Here is an 18,772-nt window from a genome sequence, read left to right on the forward strand (position 1 = left end):
GTAAAGAACAGTAAAGAAGAGTAAAGGACAGTAATGAAGAGTAAAGGACAGTAATGAAGAGTAAAGGACAGCAATGAAGAGTAAAGGACAGCAATGAAGAGTAATGAAGAGTAAAGGACCGTAATGAAGAGTAAAGAACAGTAAAGAAGAGTAAAGAACAGTAAAGAACAGTAATGAAGAGTAAAGAACAGTAAAGAACCGTAAAGAACAGTAAAGAACAGTAAAGAAGAGTAAAGAACAGTAATGAAGAGTAAAGAACAGTAATGAAGAGTAAAGAACAGTAAAGAACAGTAATGAAGAGTAAAGAACAGTAATGAACAGTAATGAAGAGTAAAGAAGAGTAAAGAACAGTAATGAAGAGTAAAGAACAGTAAAGAACAGTAATGAACAGTAATGAACAGTAAAGAAGAGTAAAGAAGAGTAAAGAACAGTAATGAACAGTAATGAAGAGTAAAGAACAGTAATGAACAGTAATGAAGAGTAAAGAAGAGTAAAGAACAGTAATGAAGAGTAAAGAACAGTAATGAAGAGTAAAGAACAGTAATGAAGAGTAATGAAGAGTAAAGAACAGTAAAGAACAGTAATGAACAGTAATGAACAGTAAAGAAGAGTAAAGAAGAGTAAAGAACAGTAATGAACAGTAATGAAGAGTAAAGAACAGTAATGAAGAGTAATGAAGAGTAAAGAACAGTAAAGAACAGTAATGAACAGTAATGAACAGTAAAGAAGAGTAAAGAAGAGTAAAGAACAGTAATGAACAGTAATGAAGAGTAAAGAACAGTAATGAAGAGTAATGAAGAGTAAAGAACAGTAATGAACAGTAATGAAGAGTAAAGAAGAGTAAAGAACAGTAATGAACAGTAATGAACAGTAAAGAAGAGTAAAGAAGAGTAAAGAACAGTAAAGAACAGTAATGAAGAGTGATGTAGGCACACTGAAGCCCTGCAGTACAGTGAGGCGAGGCGGACTGTAGAGCCGGTACAGCTGAGGGTATTTCTGCCCCCCTGGCTTTAGGCTGTGCAGTGTTCAGGGGCAGACGGCAGGTAGATCTCAGGTACGGAGCTGAAAACCCCGGTTCCCTCCTCACCTCAGTGTAGTTCTGTACTGCAGCGTAAGGCTAATGTAGCTAACACGTCATGTCCGCCTATATTCCAACAGTTAGCACCGGAGCTACAAGGCTTACATAGCTAACAAGTCATAATAGCCTAGCCTAGCTTAGCCTAGCCTATTCTCAATTTCAGGTCCACGCGGACTGAGAAGCGTGTGATGATTAAAGCATGCAGTTAGCTCTATGCTAATTGGTGGGGTATACGTTTCTATTACTATTTACTATAGCTACATTAGCCTCATAGCTCCAGTGCTGAAACTAAATGAGCAAACTGCAGACACCAGAATTGGGTAAAGAGTAGGCGGAGCTTGTGTAGAGTTGATTTCTAGCCGAACTATGGCTTTAACCCCAGCCATGGCTGCAGTGGATCTATGCAGCTCAGAAAGGTCAGTAAACTCAAAGAACTCTCAGTTCAACCAATAAGGAGGCAGCATGAACAGTCCAACCAATAGAAAAGCAGAGAGTGTTGGTGAGTGAGGCGGGGCTGAGCTGGTACCGCTGAGGGTCTTTCTGTTCCTCTGGCTTTGAGCTGTGCAGTGTTCACGGGCAGACTGCAGGTGCATCTCAGGTAAGGTGCTGAAAACAGAGCAGCTTCATAACAATCAATAATTATACTGTACAGTTCACCCAATCACAGGAGAGCTGCTCATGGGCTTGACCAATGAAAACAGAGCCCCTCATGTTTTCCGTCAACGAGCTCATCATGACCTCAACCAGTGAAGAGAAGTGAACCCCTCATGCTTGGGTCTCGTAGTGGGTCAGCGGTTGGACCATGAAGACCCCGGAGGTGCTGGACGTTTGGTTGCCATGGTAACTGCGTGGGGCGCGAGAGCGTGCAGAGAGATCAGACTGAGCCTGACACAACTTCTGTATCAGAAACCTCTTATCACGACCCTCCTGCAGAGAGAAAGAGAGAGAGAGAGAGAGAGAGAGACAGTCAGAGAGAGAGAGACAGAGAGAGAGAGACAGTCAGAAAGTAGTGACTGTGATGGTGATAGAGTGAGTGTTGTAGTGACTGTGATAGTGATGGTGAATGACTGAAAGTGACTGTGATAGTGAGTGACTGTGATAGTGATGGTGAGTGACTGTGATAGTGAGTGACTGTGATAGTGAGTGACTGTGATGGTGAGTGACTGTGATAGTGATGGTGAGTGACTGTGATAGTGATGGTGAGTGACTGTGATAGTGAGTGACTGTGATGGTGAGTGGCAGTGATGGTGAGTGACTGTGATAGTGATGGTGAGTGACTGTGATATTGAGTGGCTGTGATAGTGATGGTGAGTGACTGTGATAGTGATGGTGAGTGACTGTGATGGTGAGTGACAGTGATGGTGAGTGACAGTGATGGTGAGTGACTGTGATAGTGATGGTGAGTGACTGTGATGGTGAGTGACAGTGATGGTGAGTGACAGTGATGGTGAGTGACTGTGATAGTGATGGTGAGTGACTGTGATAGTGATGGTGAGTGACAGTGATAGTGAGTGTGATAGTGAGTGACTGTGATGGTGAGTGACTGTGATAGTGAGTGACTGTGATAGTGATGGTGAATGACTGTGATAGTGACTGTGATAGTGATAGTGGGTGACTGTGATAGTGACTGTGATAGTGGGTGACTGTGATAGTGAGTGTTAGCGTGAGATAGTGACTGTGTTTCTCACCATGGCTAGCTGATCCCGCAGCTGAGTGATCACACGCTTGTGAGCTCCAGCTAACGCTATCACATAGAACATCGCCAGGCTGCAACACAAGAACACACTGTATTACACACACACACACACACACACACATACACACAACTACACTATAACACTATTACACAGACACACATTACAGTGGTAATTACCAGGTGATGACGAAAAAAGACACAGCGAAAGCCTCAGAGGAGAGCGCGTATAGGAAGGTCATCAGGCCCTGGGGCAGCTGGGATACAGTCCGAGGGACCACCTCCCAGGAAGTGGTGAAGTTCACAAACGGACCACACGCATTAGAGCTACGGATTCTGACACACAGACACCCACAATGAACAGCTGGAAATAATGACTGAGTGTGTGTGAGTGTGTGTGAGTGTTAGAGTAACTCACTGTGCGATGCTAACTGTCACAGGCACTGTAGCTAATGCCAATCCTATCAGCAGCACCGCCAGGAAGAAGAAGGTGGAGCTACTGGCTCGAAACGGCCGGGACGCAGGACGGCAGTTATTCACCAGGGTCACCTGCATTATAGCACTGTTATCAAACCCACTGCATTATAACACCTTTATTATCCTTAACCTTAAACATCTTAAACATACCTGCATTATAACACCTTTCTTAAACCCACCTGCATTATAACACCTTTCTTAAACCCACCTGCATTATAACACCATTATTAAACCCACCTGCATTATAACACCATTATTAAACCCACCTGCATTATAACACCATTATTAACCCCTGCATTATAACACCATTATTAAACCCACCTGCATTATAACACCATTATTAACCCCTGCTTTATAACACCATTATTAACCCCTGCTTTATAACACCATTATTAAACCCACCTGCTTTATAAAACCATTATTAAACCCACCTGCTTTATAACACCATTATTAAACCCACCTGCTTTATAACACCATTATTAAACCCACCTGCTTTATAACACCATTATTAACCCCTGCTTTATAACACTATTATCAACCCCTGCTTTATAACACCATTATTAACCCCTGCTTTATAACACCATTATTAAACCCACCTGCTTTATAACACCATTATTAAACCCACCTGCTTTGTAACACCATTATTAACCCCTGCATTATAACACCATTATTAACCCCTGCATTATAACACCATTATTAACCCCTGCCTTATAACACCATTATTAACCCCTGCTTTATAACACCATTATTAAACCCACCTGCTTTATAACACCATTATTAAACCCACCTGCTTTATAACACCATTATTAACCCCTGCATTATAACACCATTATTAACCCCTGCTTTATAACACCATTATTAAACCCACCTGCATTATAACACCATTATTAAACCCACCTGCATTATAACACCATTATTAAACCCACCTGCATTATAACACCATTGTTAACCCCTGCTTTATAACACCATTATTAACCCCTGCATAATAACACTATTATTAACCCCTGCTTTATAACACCATTATTAAACCCACCTGCATTATAACACCTTTCTTAAACCCACCTGCATTATAACACCATTATTAAACCCACCTGCATTATAACACCATTATTAAACCCACCTGCATTATAACACCATTATTAAACCCACCTGCATTATAACACCATTATTAACCCCTGCATTATAACACCATTATTAAACCCACCTGCATTATAACACCATTATTAAACCCACCTGCATTATAACACCATTATTAACCCCTGCTTTATAACACCATTATTAACCCCTGCTTTATAACACCATTATTAAACCCACCTGCTTTATAAAACCATTATTAAACCCACCTGCTTTATAACACCATTATTAAACCCACCTGCTTTATAACACCATTATTAAACCCACCTGCTTTATAACACCATTATTAACCCCTGCTTTATAACACTATTATCAACCCCTGCTTTATAACACCATTATTAACCCCTGCTTTATAACACCATTATTAAACCCACCTGCTTTATAACACCATTATTAAACCCACCTGCTTTGTAACACCATTATTAACCCCTGCATTATAACACCATTATTAACCCCTGCATTATAACACCATTATTAACCCCTGCATTATAACACCATTATTAACCCCTGCCTTATAACACCATTATTAACCCCTGCTTTATAACACCATTATTAAACCCACCTGCTTTATAACACCATTATTAAACCCACCTGCTTTATAACACCATTATTTGATTGATCCAAGATGGCGCCGAGGATGGCAGCCACGGTGACGAGCTCCTCCGTGTGGTGTTTGTTTTTGTTTGTTAATGTTGTCTATTGTACGTCTAACTCAGCTAGTTGGAGCAGGGAACAACTACTGAGCTTCAGGAACAACATTTCCCCTGAATTAATTTATCCCCTACCCTATTTATTGTTTAGTGTCATTTTCCTTTAGTTTAAGACTGTGTTCTGTGTTTTTTGTTACTTGTCATGCGTGTTGCTCTCACCAAGACAAATTCCTTGTATGGGTAACATACTTGGTGAAATAAAGAGATTCTGATTCTGATTCTGATTCATTATTAACCCCTGCATTATAACACCATTATTAACCCCTGCTTTATAACACCATTATTAAACCCACCTGCATTATAACACCATTATTAAACCCACCTGCATTATAACACCATTATTAAACCCACCTGCATTATAACACCATTGTTAACCCCTGCTTTATAACACCATTATTAACCCCTGCATAATAACACTATTATTAACCCCTGCTTTATAACACCATTATTAAACCCACCTGCATTATAACACCTTTCTTAAACCCACCTGCATTATAACACCATTATTAAACCCACCTGCATTATAACACCATTATTAAACCCACCTGCATTATAACACCATTATTAACCCCTGCATTATAACACCATTATTAAACCCACCTGCATTATAACACCATTATTAACCCCACCTGCATTATAACACCATTATTAACCCCTGCTTTATAACACCATTATTAACCCCTGCTTTATAACACCATTATTAAACCCACCTGCTTTATAAAACCATTATTAAACCCACCTGCTTTATAACACCATTATTAAACCCACCTGCTTTATAACACCATTATTAAACCCACCTGCTTTATAACACCATTATTAACCCCTGCTTTATAACACTATTATCAACCCCTGCTTTATAACACCATTATTAACCCCTGCTTTATAACACCATTATTAAACCCACCTGCTTTATAACACCATTATTAAACCCACCTGCTTTGTAACACCATTATTAACCCCTGCATTATAACACCATTATTAACCCCTGCATTATAACACCATTATTAACCCCTGCATTATAACACCATTATTAACCCCTGCCTTATAACACCATTATTAACCCCTGCTTTATAACACCATTATTAAACCCACCTGCTTTATAACACCATTATTAAACCCACCTGCTTTATAACACCATTATTAACCCCTGCATTATAACACCATTATTAACCCCTGCTTTATAACACCATTATTAAACCCACCTGCATTATAACACCTTTCTTAAACCCACCTGCATTATAACACCATTATTAAACCCACCTGCATTATAACACCATTATTAACCCCTGCATTATAACACCATTATTAAACCCACCTGCATTATAACACCATTATTAAACCCACCTGCATTATAACACCATTATTAACCCCACCTGCATTATAACACCATTATTAACCCCTGCTTTATAACACCATTATTAACCCCTGCTTTATAACACCATTATTAAACCCACCTGCTTTATAAAACCATTATTAAACCCACCTGCTTTATAACACCATTATTAAACCCACCTGCTTTATAACACCATTATTAAACCCACCTGCTTTATAACACCATTATTAACCCCTGCTTTATAACACTATTATCAACCCCTGCTTTATAACACCATTATTAACCCCTGCTTTATAACACCATTATTAAACCCACCTGCATTATAACACCATTATTAAACCCACCTGCATTATAACACCATTGTTAACCCCTGCTTTATAACACCATTATTAACCCCTGCATAATAACACTATTATTAACCCCTGCTTTATAACACCATTATTAAACCCACCTGCATTATTACACCATTATTAAACCCACCTGCATTATAACACCATTATTAACCCCTGCATTATAACACCATTATTAACCCCTGCTTTATAACACCATTATTAACCCCTGCTTTATAACACCATTATTAACCCCTGCTTTATAACACCATTATTAACCCCTGCATTATAACACCATTATTAACCCCTGCTTTATAACACCATTATTAAACCCACCTGCATTATAACACCATTATTAACCCCTGCTTTATAACACCATTATTAAACCCACCTGCATTATAACACCATTATTAACCCCTGCTTTATAACACCATTATTAAACCCACCTGCATTATAACTCCTTTATTGAACCCCCCTGTATTAACACCGTTATTACCCCCCCCTCCCCGCAATATATCACCTTTATTAAGAATTATAGCATTAGCAGCAGGTGGCACTAAACTACATCTTATTAACTGGGAGAGAAGCAGTCTGGTTAGCAGAACGACTAACACTGTAAGAACAAAAGACTGATTCAGAAAGCGAAGTTCTGTAAACGCATACTTTATCAATCTGACCTTTTTGATGTAGAAGATTAGGAAGTATTTGATGGTGTTGATGGCAGGCATCAGGGGGCAGTAGAACGTCCCGATCCAGCAGATGGTCTGGCCATAAACAATCTCCAGAACGTTCTGAGGGATGGCGAACTCCTGCTGACCCCACCACTTCACCAGAGCACAGTTACAGTGATTCACCATGATCCTGAGAAAAGAGTCAACTCAGTGATTCTTAAACTTCTGCTGAATCATTAATTCTACCAGTGGTTCACTGCAATGAAAGAGTCGACTCCAGACCAGACCAATCACAGTGATCCAGCAGGACTTCTCTTACTTTCTGGGGAATTCCACAAACACGGTGACCGACGCAACGATCAGGAGGTCAAAGATCATCAGCTTATACATCTCCTGCCCAACGTGGGTCTCCCAGCACTAACACACACACACACACATTAATGTGCATCAGTATGGCTCTGTGTGACTTCACATATCATATATATAAATCAACACTGCAGCGACTGAGACTGCTTTCTGACAAACAACCAGACTACTGTTAAACAGATCATTGTGTGTGTGTGTGTGTGTGTGTAGGTGTGTAGGTGTGTGTACTGACAGGGTACAGGGTGTGGTTGTATCCGCAGCTGCACACTCCGTTACTGCAGGAAGTGATTTGAGACCACAGAGAAAACAGCAGCACCCCAATACTGGCCAAACGCATGAACACACACCTGCAGAGGGAGAGAGATTACAGGATTACGGACTGGGGTAAGGGATCATGCACTGGGGTAAAGGAGTACAGACTGGGGTAAAGGATCACGGACTGGGGTAAGGAATCACGGACTGGGGTAAAGGATCACGGACTGGGGTAAGGGATTACGGACTGGGGTAAAGGATCACGGACTGGGGTAAAGGAGTACGGACTGGGGTAAGGGAGTACGGACTGGGGTAAGGGATTACGGACTGGGGTAAAGGAGTACAGACTGGGGTAAAGGATCACGGACTGGGGTAAGGGATTACGGACTGGGGTAAAGGATCACGGACTGGGGTAAAGGAGTACGGACTGGGGTAAGGGAGTACGGACTGGGGTAAGGGATTACGGACTGGGGTAAGGGATTACGGACTGGGGTAAGGGATTACGGACTGGGGTAAGGGAGTACGGACTGGGGTAAGGGATTACGGACTGGGGTAAGGGAGTACGGACTGGGGTAAAGGAGTACGGACTGGGGTAAGGGATTACGGACTGGGGTAAGGGATTACGGACTGGGGTAAGGGAGTACGGACTGGGGTAAGGGATTACGGACTGGGGTAAGGGAGTACGGACTGGGGTAAGGGATTACGGACTGGGGTAAGGGAGTACGGACTGGGGTAAAGGAGTACGGACTGGGGTAAAGGAGTACGGACTGGGGTAAGGGATTACGGACTGGGGTAAGGGATTACGGACTGGGGTAAGGGATTACGGACTGGGGTAAGGGAGTACGGACTGGGGTAAGGGATTACGGACTGGGGTAAGGGATTACGGACTGGGGTAAGGGAGTACGGACTGGGGTAAAGGAGTACGGACTGGGGTAAGGGAGTACGGACTGGGGTAAAGGAGTACGGATTGTGTTGAGTATCAGGTTAGACTCATATTTTTATTATTTTCTCCTTCTCTCCTCTCTTTAATCACAGGCTCAGAAAAAGAGGGGGAATGGCGTTGAGAGAGGGGGAATGGCGTTGAGAGCGGGGGAATGGCGTTGAGAGAGGGGGAATGGCGTTGAGAGAGGGGGAATGGCGTTGAGAGAGGGGGGAATGGCGTTGAGAGAGGGGGAATGGCGTTGAGAGAGGGGGAATGGCGTTGAGAGAGGGGGAATGGCGTTGAGAGAGAGGGGAATGGCGTTGAGAGCGGGGGAATGGCGTTGAGAGCGGGGGAATGGCGTTGAGAGAGGGGGAATGGCGTTGAGAGAGGGGGAATGGCGTTGAGAGAGGGGGGAATGGCGTTGAGAGCGGGGGGAATGGCGTTGAGAGAGGGGGAATGGCGTTGAGAGAGGGGGAATGGCGTTGAGAGAGGGGGAATGGCGTTGAGAGAGAGGGGAATGGCGTTGAGAGAGGGGGAATGGCGTTGAGAGAGGGGGAATGGCGTTGAGAGCGGGGGAATGGCGTTGAGAGAGGGGGGAATGGCGTTGAGAGAGGGGGAATGGCGTTGAGAGAGGGGGGAATGGCGTTGAGAGAGGGGGAATGGCGTTGAGAGAGGGGGAATGGCGTTGAGAGAGGGGGAATGGCGTTGAGAGAGGGGGGAATGGCGTTGAGAGAGGGGGAATGGCGTTGAGAGCGGGGGAATGGCGTTGAGAGAGGGGGAATGGCGTTGAGAGAGGGGGGAATGGCGTTGAGAGAGGGGGAATGGCGTTGAGAGCGGGGGAATGGCGTTGAGAGAGGGGGAATGGCGTTGAGAGAGGGGGAATGGCGTTGAGAGCGGGGGAATGGCGTTGAGAGAGGGGTAATGGCGTTGAGAGAGGGGTAATGGCGTTGAGAGAGGGGGGAATGGCGTTGAGAGCGGGGGAATGGCGTTGAGAGAGGGGGGAATGGCGTTGAGAGAGGGGGGAATGGCGTTGAGAGAGGGGGAATGGCGTTGAGAGCGGGGGAATGGCGTTGAGAGAGGGGTAATGGCGTTGAGAGAGGGGGAATGGTGTTGAGAGAGGGGGAATGGCGTTGAAAGAGGGGGGAATGGCGTTGAGAGAGGGGGGAATGGCGTTGAGAGAGGGGGAATGGCGTTGAGAGAGGGGGGAATGGCGTTGAGAGAGGGGGAATGGCGTTGAGAGAGGGGGGAATGGCGTTGAGAGAGGGGGAATGGCGTTGAGAGAGGGGGAATGGCGTTGAGAGCGGGGGAATGGCGTTGAGAGAGGGGGAATGGCGTTGAGAGAGGGGGAATGGCGTTGAGAGAGGGGGAATGGCGTTGAGAGCGGGGGAATGGCGTTGAGAGCGGGGGAATGGCGTTGAGAGAGGGGTAATGGCGTTGAGAGAGGGGTAATGGCGTTGAGAGAGGGGGGAATGGCGTTGAGAGCGGGGGAATGGCGTTGAGAGAGGGGGGAATGGCGTTGAGAGAGGGGGAATGGCGTTGAAAGAGGGGGGAATGGCGTTGAGAGAGGGGGGAATGGCGTTGAGAGAGGGGGAATGGCGTTGAGAGAGGGGGGAATGGCGTTGAGAGAGGGGGAATGGCGTTGAAAGAGGGGGGAATGGCGTTGAGAGAGGGGGGAATGGCGTTGAGAGAGGGGGAATGGCGTTGAAAGAGGGGGGAATGGCGTTGAGAGCGGGGGAATGGCGTTGAGAGAGGGGGGAATGGCGTTGAGAGAGGGGGGAATGGCGTTGAGAGAGGGGGGAATGGCGTTGAGAGAGGGGGGAATGGCGTTGAGAGAGGGGGAATGGCGTTGAGAGAGGGGGAATGGTGTTGGGAATGAGATAAGGGAGTTGGGGGGGTTATGGAGTCATGGATAAGGGCACTCACGCACCTCATGAGTGTGAAGCGGATCTCGAAGGCGGGTGAATAGTCCTCGAAGCTGATGATGATGCTGAAGATGATTGGAGTGATGAAGTTGGCCAGAGTGATGACGATGGAGGGCAGATACTCAAACATCAGCTCCACAATGAAATTATACTGCTGATCCTACACACACACACACACACACACTCCTTTATACTGTGGTTTTGTGACAGTGATCTGAATGTTTTACTGTCTGTTTATGTTAATTTTTTCGGAAATACACACACACACACACACACACACACACACACACACTCACGCAGTACCTGGGCCTGTTTCTGCTGGGAGAAGATGGTGGCGCTGTATATGCAGTAGAAGCAGCAGACTAACACAGCGATAACGAACAGATTCAGGGCCCCCCGGAGACAATAAATCCGGCATTTCTCCTTACGGGAACGCTCCGCCATCTTCTGCCTGATGCGCTCCTCCTCCAGATCCGTCTGTACACACACACAGGTTTTTACTACTCCCTCTTAAGCCCCGCCCAGAAAATACAATTCAGTGTTCCTTCTGAAGCCCCGCCCCCCAAAGAAATAAAAAAAACACTGACCGATACTTCACATCAAACCTCTGATTTAAATCCATCTAGAGAATGTTTCAGAGTGCAGTATCAGAGCTGAACCACCAGAGGGCAGTTTATCACTACTTTTGATGATTCAGTACAGAACTGATTCAGAGTGAATCAGTATTTTAATAGTGCTGAGTGACCCTAACCCTAATCTTAGTGTTTCTGCAACAAAGCAGCGCTGAGTGATTCAGAAGCAGCACTGAGTGATTCAGAAGCAGCGCTGAGTGATTCAGAAGCAGCGCTGAGTGATTCAGAAGCAGCGCTGAGTGATTCAAAAGCAGCGCTGAGTGATTCAAAAGCAGCGCTGAGTTACTAGGTATTGAAGCAGTGTAAATCACATGAATCAAATCCATACACTATAAAACGAGTGTCTCAGTCTGTTTGGTAGTTTGTTAACCTTCAGCTCGTAGAGCAGGCTGCTGTGTTTGAGGCGAGCTGCGTTTTCATTAGTGATGCAGAAATCCCAACCGGCAAAAACCTTATTACAGAAACTCTGGAAACGATCCTCATCCTGAACCAGCTTCCTCTTAAAGCCCGTCGCTGACCTGGACACACACACACACACACACACACACCATTCAGCAGGATCATGTTGCAGACCATGTGTGTTAGTCCATCTGTCTAATTACCATCAGATCAGAAATTACACACACACACACACACACACCTCTTGACAATCCAGAGCAGGCTGAGCAGCAGGTAGGCGATGGTGCAGAGCAGGTAGGCCAGTGGCAGGTTGTAGCTGAAGTAGGGGAAATTGATGTAGTTCACTTTATAGTAGCCATAAAACAAATAGGTCTGCTCCAGGAACCCCTACACACACACACAAACACACACACACACAAACACACACATTATATATACTGTAAAAAATACACATTACTGTAGCTATAGATCAGATATGATTCAGGGATTCAGTCCTGAAGCAGTGAGTGATTCAGATTTAAAGATGGGTGATTCAGTCCTGAAGCAGTGAGTGATTCAGATTTAAAGCTGAGTGATTCAGTACTGAAGCAGTGAGTGATTCAGATTTAAAGCTGAGTGATTCAGTACTGAAGCAGTGAGTGATTCAGATTTAAAGCTGAGTGATTCAGTACTGAAGCAGTGAGTGATTCAGATTTAAAGCTGAGTGATTCAGTACTGAAGCAGTGAGTGATTCAGATTTAAAGCTGGGTGATTCAGTACTGAAGCAGTGAGTGATTCTTACTGTTCCAGATAGCAGGTCGATAATGTGCTGGTGAAACACCACCAGACCTTGTCGAGAAGTGGGCGGATACACACTGCACTCGCTCCCTGAAACACACGTAAACAAGGTAAAGGACAGGTAAGCTGCAGGTAAACAAGAGAGTAAATGTGAGAGAGAGAGATTACCTGCTGCGCTGGTGAAGGTGGAGTTGATGGAGGAGGTGTGTGTGGAGATGATGATGGGTAACATCACAAAGCTGAACATCAGCAGAAACATGACGAAATTCAGCAGAACCAGAAACCTCAGGAAGGAGAAATACGACAGAATACCTGTCCCGAACATACCTGCAGAGAGAGAGAGAGAGAGAGAGAGAGAGAGAGAGAGAGAGAGTCAGGTGTGTGTAGTATGAATCACTATAAATCAGACATAACATCACAACAACACCATAGGGTTGCTATGGTGTTCTAAGCGGTTGCTAAAATGTTGCTTGACAGGTGTCGTTCCCATGTGGTGGTGATATTATCCCAGGTGGCCACTAGGATGTTGCTAAGCGGTTGCTATGGGCTCTCCAATAGTTGCTAGAGTGTCGCTTGCTGGATACTGTTCCCATGTGGTAACTAAGTTAGATCATTGGTAGGATGCTGCTAGGTGTTTGCTGTAGTATCCCACAATGGTTGCTAGGGTGTATTAGCACCATAAAAACACCGGAGAGAGTGTGTGTGTGTGTTTGATCTGACCCTCTATCAGGTGGATATCTGCTCTCCACAGCTGCAGAGCTTTCAGCAGCTCCAGCCCGTCCTCCTTTATCCTCTTCAGATAGTGCCGAGAACTCAGCCTCCACTGAGCCCAGCCGCCCAGATCCCCACGCTGCTGCAGCTTCTGCTCCCTACACACACACACACACACACACACACACACACACACACACACACAGCGGACGTGATGCAAAATCTTTGCAAGAGGATCTTCAAGTACAAAAAGACGTTCCTCGCTTCTCACAGAACCAGCGAACGCTGACGCCGGGTCAGATCCCTTCACCCAAAGGTTCTATATGGAGGGTTCTGTTTGGGTTTGAGGACTACAGTAAGTCTCTCTCTCTCTCTCACTCACTTGTGTCTGCGTTTCTCCTCCATGCTGAAGGGCAGTTCCCGGGCCGGTCTTTGGTCAGGGGCGCTGCGTGGGGGCAGCGTTCTCTCCTCCAACCGTCCGGACGCCCACTTCCCACTCCCGCTGTGGCTGCTGCTGGAGCCATAGCGCCCCCGAGTGAGGCTGCGGCGCTTGGTGCTGCCGGTACCCGAGGACTTGCGGCGGTACAGCAGGGACTGGTAGCTGGGCAGCTGGTCCAGCAGGGGGTTGCTGACTGCCCCGCTGCGGCTCGGGTAGAACACTGCCGGGGGAACAACAGCACAGTGAGTCACACGCTCAGCAGCAGCAGCAGCAGCAGGCCTCGGGACGAGTCAGGGCAGAGCGCGAGGCGGCACACCCTGAGGAAACAGCGTACAGAGGGAGTACTGATCTCCTCTGGCCTCTTTACAACCCAAACCCAGCAGTGCAGCTACAACACCAGTCCTATACAGAGCTTTATATGGAGTGATGATGATGATGATGATGATGAAGGTAAAATAGTGGAGAATCTGAACTAATGCAGTTCTCTTTAGGGACTACTTTCTGTAGCCGCACTACACCCTGCAGCATGTATCCCTCCACCATTTTAATGATCTGGTTCTAAAAGCAGGTTCTAGAGCCGAACTCTTCTCAGAACTCTGGTAGAACAGTGTCTCAGGCATCAGGCAGCGTCTTCATCACCATTAGGTGAAGAACTTTCTGTGAGGAGCTTTTATTAGAGCTTCAGACGTCTGCTTCCCTTCACCTCCACTGTAGAACCACAGCTCTGACTGGAGGAGCTTATCTAGAACCTCCACTGTAGAACTCCAGCTCTGACTGGGGAGCTTATCTAGAACCTCCACTGTAGAACCACAGCTCTGACTGGGGGAGCTTATCTAGAACCTCCACTGTAGAACTGCAGCTCTGACTGGGGGAGCTTATCTAGAACCTCCACTGCTCTGAATGACTGACAGCTGTTCAATAATGTAGAGGATCTGGGCGCTTGCTGGAGCTCCCCTTCGCCTGCAGTGATGATGATCCTGATACTGAGCAGCTCGTCTATTATTGATCAGCCAGCGGAGCTGATCATCTGACTCTCAGGATCAATATGATCCAGCCAGGCCAGCCACACGGACAGAATATCGGAAACACTCAGGATGTCCTGTAGACAGGCTGTCCAGTGGGAGGAGGTCAGTGATGCTGTGGATATCAGAGCTATTGGAGCAGAAGTTCAGCTGAAGTCACAGTGACGTCACCCAGGGGCTAAACAGCTGAATCTGCCCCCCGGGCAGCAGGATGAGGGCAGATCAGCCCCAGAGTGAACTCCCCTCGCTAACTCTGAGGGACAGAGCCGCACTGGGGGCTCAGCTCGGGACTAAACCCTCTCCTCTCAACCCGGGACTGGACCGAGCCGGCTAGGCTAGGCTAGGCTAGGCTAGGCGAGGCTGTGGTGTAGAAGGTTAGCTCACCCGCGTCCACGGTGTCCATCCTCTTCTCCTCACACAGCAGCTGCTACACCTCCCCCGCGACCCCCGCGACCCCCGCGATCCAGCGTGGGAGTGTTTCTGTAGTGTGTGTGTGTGTGTGTGTGTGTGTGTGTGTGTGTGTGTTAGAGAGAGGCTGTACTGCTGTGTGTTTGTTGTGGAGCAACTTCCGAATTCCAACAGGAGGCTCCCTGCGCGCTCACGAGAGTCAAGGCGCGCTCCCGACACGCCTAAACAACAGTGAACATTAACCCTATACTAACTCTACTAACCCTATAATAACTCTACTAACCCTATACTAACTCTACTAACCCTATACTAACTCTACTAACCCTATAATAACTCTACTAACCCTATACTAACTCTACTAACCCTATAATAACTCTACTAACTCTACTAACCCTATACTAACTCTACTAACCCTATAATAACTCCATTAACCCTATACTAACTCTACTAACCCTATAATAACTCTACTAACTCTACTAACCCTATACTAACTCTACTAACCCTATAATAACTCCATTAACCCTATACTAACTCTACTAACCCTATAATAACTCTACTAACTCTACTAACCCTATAATAACTCTACTAACCCTATAATAACTCTACTAACCCTATAATAACTCCATTAACCCTATACTAACTCTACTAACCCTATACTAACTCTACTAACTCTACTAACCCTATAATAACTCTACTAACCCTATAATAACTCTACTAACCCTATAATAACTCCATTAACCCTATAATAACTCTACTAACCCTATAATAACTCTACTAACTCTACTAACCCTATAATAACTCTACTAACCCTATAATAACTCTACTAACCCTATACTAACTCTACTAACCCTATAATAACTCTACTAACCCTATACCAGATCTACTAACCCTATACCAGATCTACTAACCCTATAATAACTCTACTAACCCTATACCAGATCTACTAACCCTATAATAACTCTACTAACCCTATCCTAACTCTACTAACCCTATACCAGATCTACTAACCCTATAATAACTCTACTAACCCTATCCTAACTCTACTAACCCTATACCAGATCTACTAACCCTATAATAACTCTACTAACCCTATAATAACTCTACTAACCCTATAATAACTCTACTAACCCTATACCAGATCTACTAACCCTATACCAGATCTACTAACCCTATAATAACTCTACTAACCCTATACCAGATCTACTAACCCTATAATAACTCTACTAACCCTATCCTAACTCTACTAACCCTATACTAACTCTACTAACCCTATAATAACTCTACTAACCCTATAATAACTCCACTAACCCTATACCAGATCTACTAACCCTATACCAGATCTACTAACCCTATAATAACTCTACTAACCCTATACCAGATCTACTAACCCTATAATAACTCTACTAACCCTATCCTAACTCTACTAACCCTATACTAACTCTACTAACCCTATAATAACTCTACTAACCCTATACCAGATCTACTAACCCTATAATAACTCTACTAACCCTATCCTAACTCTACTAACCCTATACTAACTCTACTAACCCTATAATAACTCTACTAACCCTATAATAACTCCATTAACTCTATACCAGATCTACTAACCCTATACTAACTCCATTAACCCTATACTAACTCCATTAACCCTATACTAACTCTACTAACCCTATACCAGATCTACTGACCCTATACTAACTCCATTAACCCTATAATAACTCTACTAACCCTATACCAGATCTACTAACCCTATACCAGATCTAATAACCCTATACTAACTCTACTAACCCTATACTAACTCCATACTAACTCCATTAACCCTATACTAACTCCATTAACCCTATACTAACTCTACTAACCCTATACCAGATCTACTAACCCTATACTAACTCCATTAACCCTATACTAACTCCATTAACCCTATACTAACTCCATTAACCCTATAATAACTCTACTAACCCTATACCAGATCTACTAACCCTATACCAGATCTAATAACCCTATACTAACTCTACTAACCCTATACTAACTCTACTAACCCTATACTAACTCCATACTAACTCCATTAACCCTATACTAAATCCATTAACCCTATACTAACTCTACTAACCCTATACCAGATCTACTAACCCTATACTAACTCCACTAACCCTATACTAACTCCATTAACCCTATACTAACTCCATTAACCCTATACTAACTCTACTAACCCTATACCAGATCTACTAACCCTATAATAACTCCATTAACCCTATACTGACTCCATTTACTCTATACTAACTCCATTAATCCTATACTAACTCCATTAACCCTATCCTAACTCTACTAACCCTATACCAGATCTACTAACCCTATACTAACTCCACTAACCCTATACTAACTCCATTAACCCTATACTGACTCCATTAACCCAATACTGACTCCATTAACCCAATACTAATTAATTACTGATTCTGTAAAGCTGCTTTATGACAACTGCTGTAAAAAGCTACACAAATATTTTGATTTGACATGACTATTAAAACCTATCCTCAAACTATTAACGTTACATTAACACCATGAACCCTATTCCAACACTAATATCATTCTTACAATATTTATAAGTATCTTGTTGCTGTAAACACTGTGTATAAAACAGTTTCTATGCAGGATATTACTGATACAAGCACAGTAAACGAAGTGTGTTCTTTAGTTCATATCAGCATAAACAGCTGGAACAGTACATAAAGTAAAACAGGTCTAGATATAAACTGTAATGAAGGGGCGGGGTCAGGCTACATGTGCACTGGCTTTATTAGGGCTAGTTCAAAACCCATAGCCATAAAGTCCAGCAGGGGTCAACACACAGGCGGGCAGGAGCAGAAACATCAGAAGCATCAGAAACCAGCTAACCCAGTAATACAGACACGGCTCAGAACTCACAGTATCACAGAGGCTTAGTCTGAGCCCAGTTAGTCCAGACATGAGCCTCAGCTGAGGTCTACACTGGTTTGTGGTGGACTAGTCCTGTTCTACACTGGTCTAGACTGGTGTGTGGTGGTCTAGTTCTGTTATACGCTGGTCTAGACTGGTTTGTGGTGGTCTAGTTCTGTCCTATGCTGGTCTAGACTGGTTTGTGGTGGTCTAGTTCTGTCCTATGCTGGTCTAGACTGGTTTGTGGTGGTCTAGTTCCGTTCTATGATGATCTAGACTGGTTTGTGGTGGTCTAGTTCTGTCCTATGCTGGTCTAGACTGGTTTGTGGTGATCTAGTTCTGTCCTATGCTGGTCTAGACTGGTTTGTGGTGATCTAGTTATGTCCTATGCTGGTCTAGACTGGTTTGTGGTGGTTTAGTTCTGTTCTATGCTGGTCTAGACTGGTTTATGGTGGTCTAGTTATGTCCTATGCTGGTCTTGACTGGTTTGTGGTGGTCTAGTTCTGTCCTATGCCGGTCTAGACTGGTTTGTGGCGGTTTAGTTCTGTTCTATGCTGGTCTAGACTGGTTTATGGTGGTCTAGT

General features: G+C 44.6%; 1 protein-coding gene across 1 annotated transcript; it reads right to left on the reverse strand.

Annotated features, from left to right (window-relative positions):
- Positions 1 to 573: 573 nt before the first annotated feature.
- Positions 574 to 15,474, reverse strand: LOC140535423 (transmembrane channel-like protein 7). Its single transcript, XM_072656790.1, has 16 exons — positions 15,252 to 15,474; positions 13,789 to 14,065; positions 13,416 to 13,564; positions 12,864 to 13,022; positions 12,700 to 12,785; positions 12,160 to 12,305; positions 11,890 to 12,037; positions 11,191 to 11,364; positions 10,893 to 11,047; positions 8,024 to 8,138; positions 7,745 to 7,842; positions 7,432 to 7,615; positions 3,190 to 3,320; positions 2,952 to 3,107; positions 2,767 to 2,845; positions 574 to 2,005 (listed from the first exon to the last, which is right to left on the reverse strand). Exons 1-16 carry the CDS (start codon positions 15,268 to 15,270, stop codon positions 1,844 to 1,846), a joined length of 2,238 nt encoding a protein of 745 aa, XP_072512891.1. The 5' UTR covers positions 15,271 to 15,474; the 3' UTR covers positions 574 to 1,843.
- Positions 15,475 to 18,772: the final 3,298 nt, after the last annotated feature.

Source organism: Salminus brasiliensis, chromosome 15 (genome assembly GCF_030463535.1).
Source record: "Salminus brasiliensis chromosome 15, fSalBra1.hap2, whole genome shotgun sequence".
Lineage (NCBI taxonomy): Eukaryota > Metazoa > Chordata > Actinopteri > Characiformes > Bryconidae > Salminus > Salminus brasiliensis.

Excerpts from the sequence above, each read along its gene's own strand:
- LOC140535423 (XM_072656790.1), bottom strand. Across the intron at positions 11,365-11,889 it reads GCCTGCTCTACGAGCTGAAG|ACGGATCTGGAGGAGGAGCG; the intron begins GTTAACAAACTA and ends GTGTGTGTACAG. Across the intron at positions 3,321-7,431 it reads TAATCTTCTACATCAAAAAG|GTGACCCTGGTGAATAACTG; the intron begins GTCAGATTGATA and ends GCTATAATGCAG.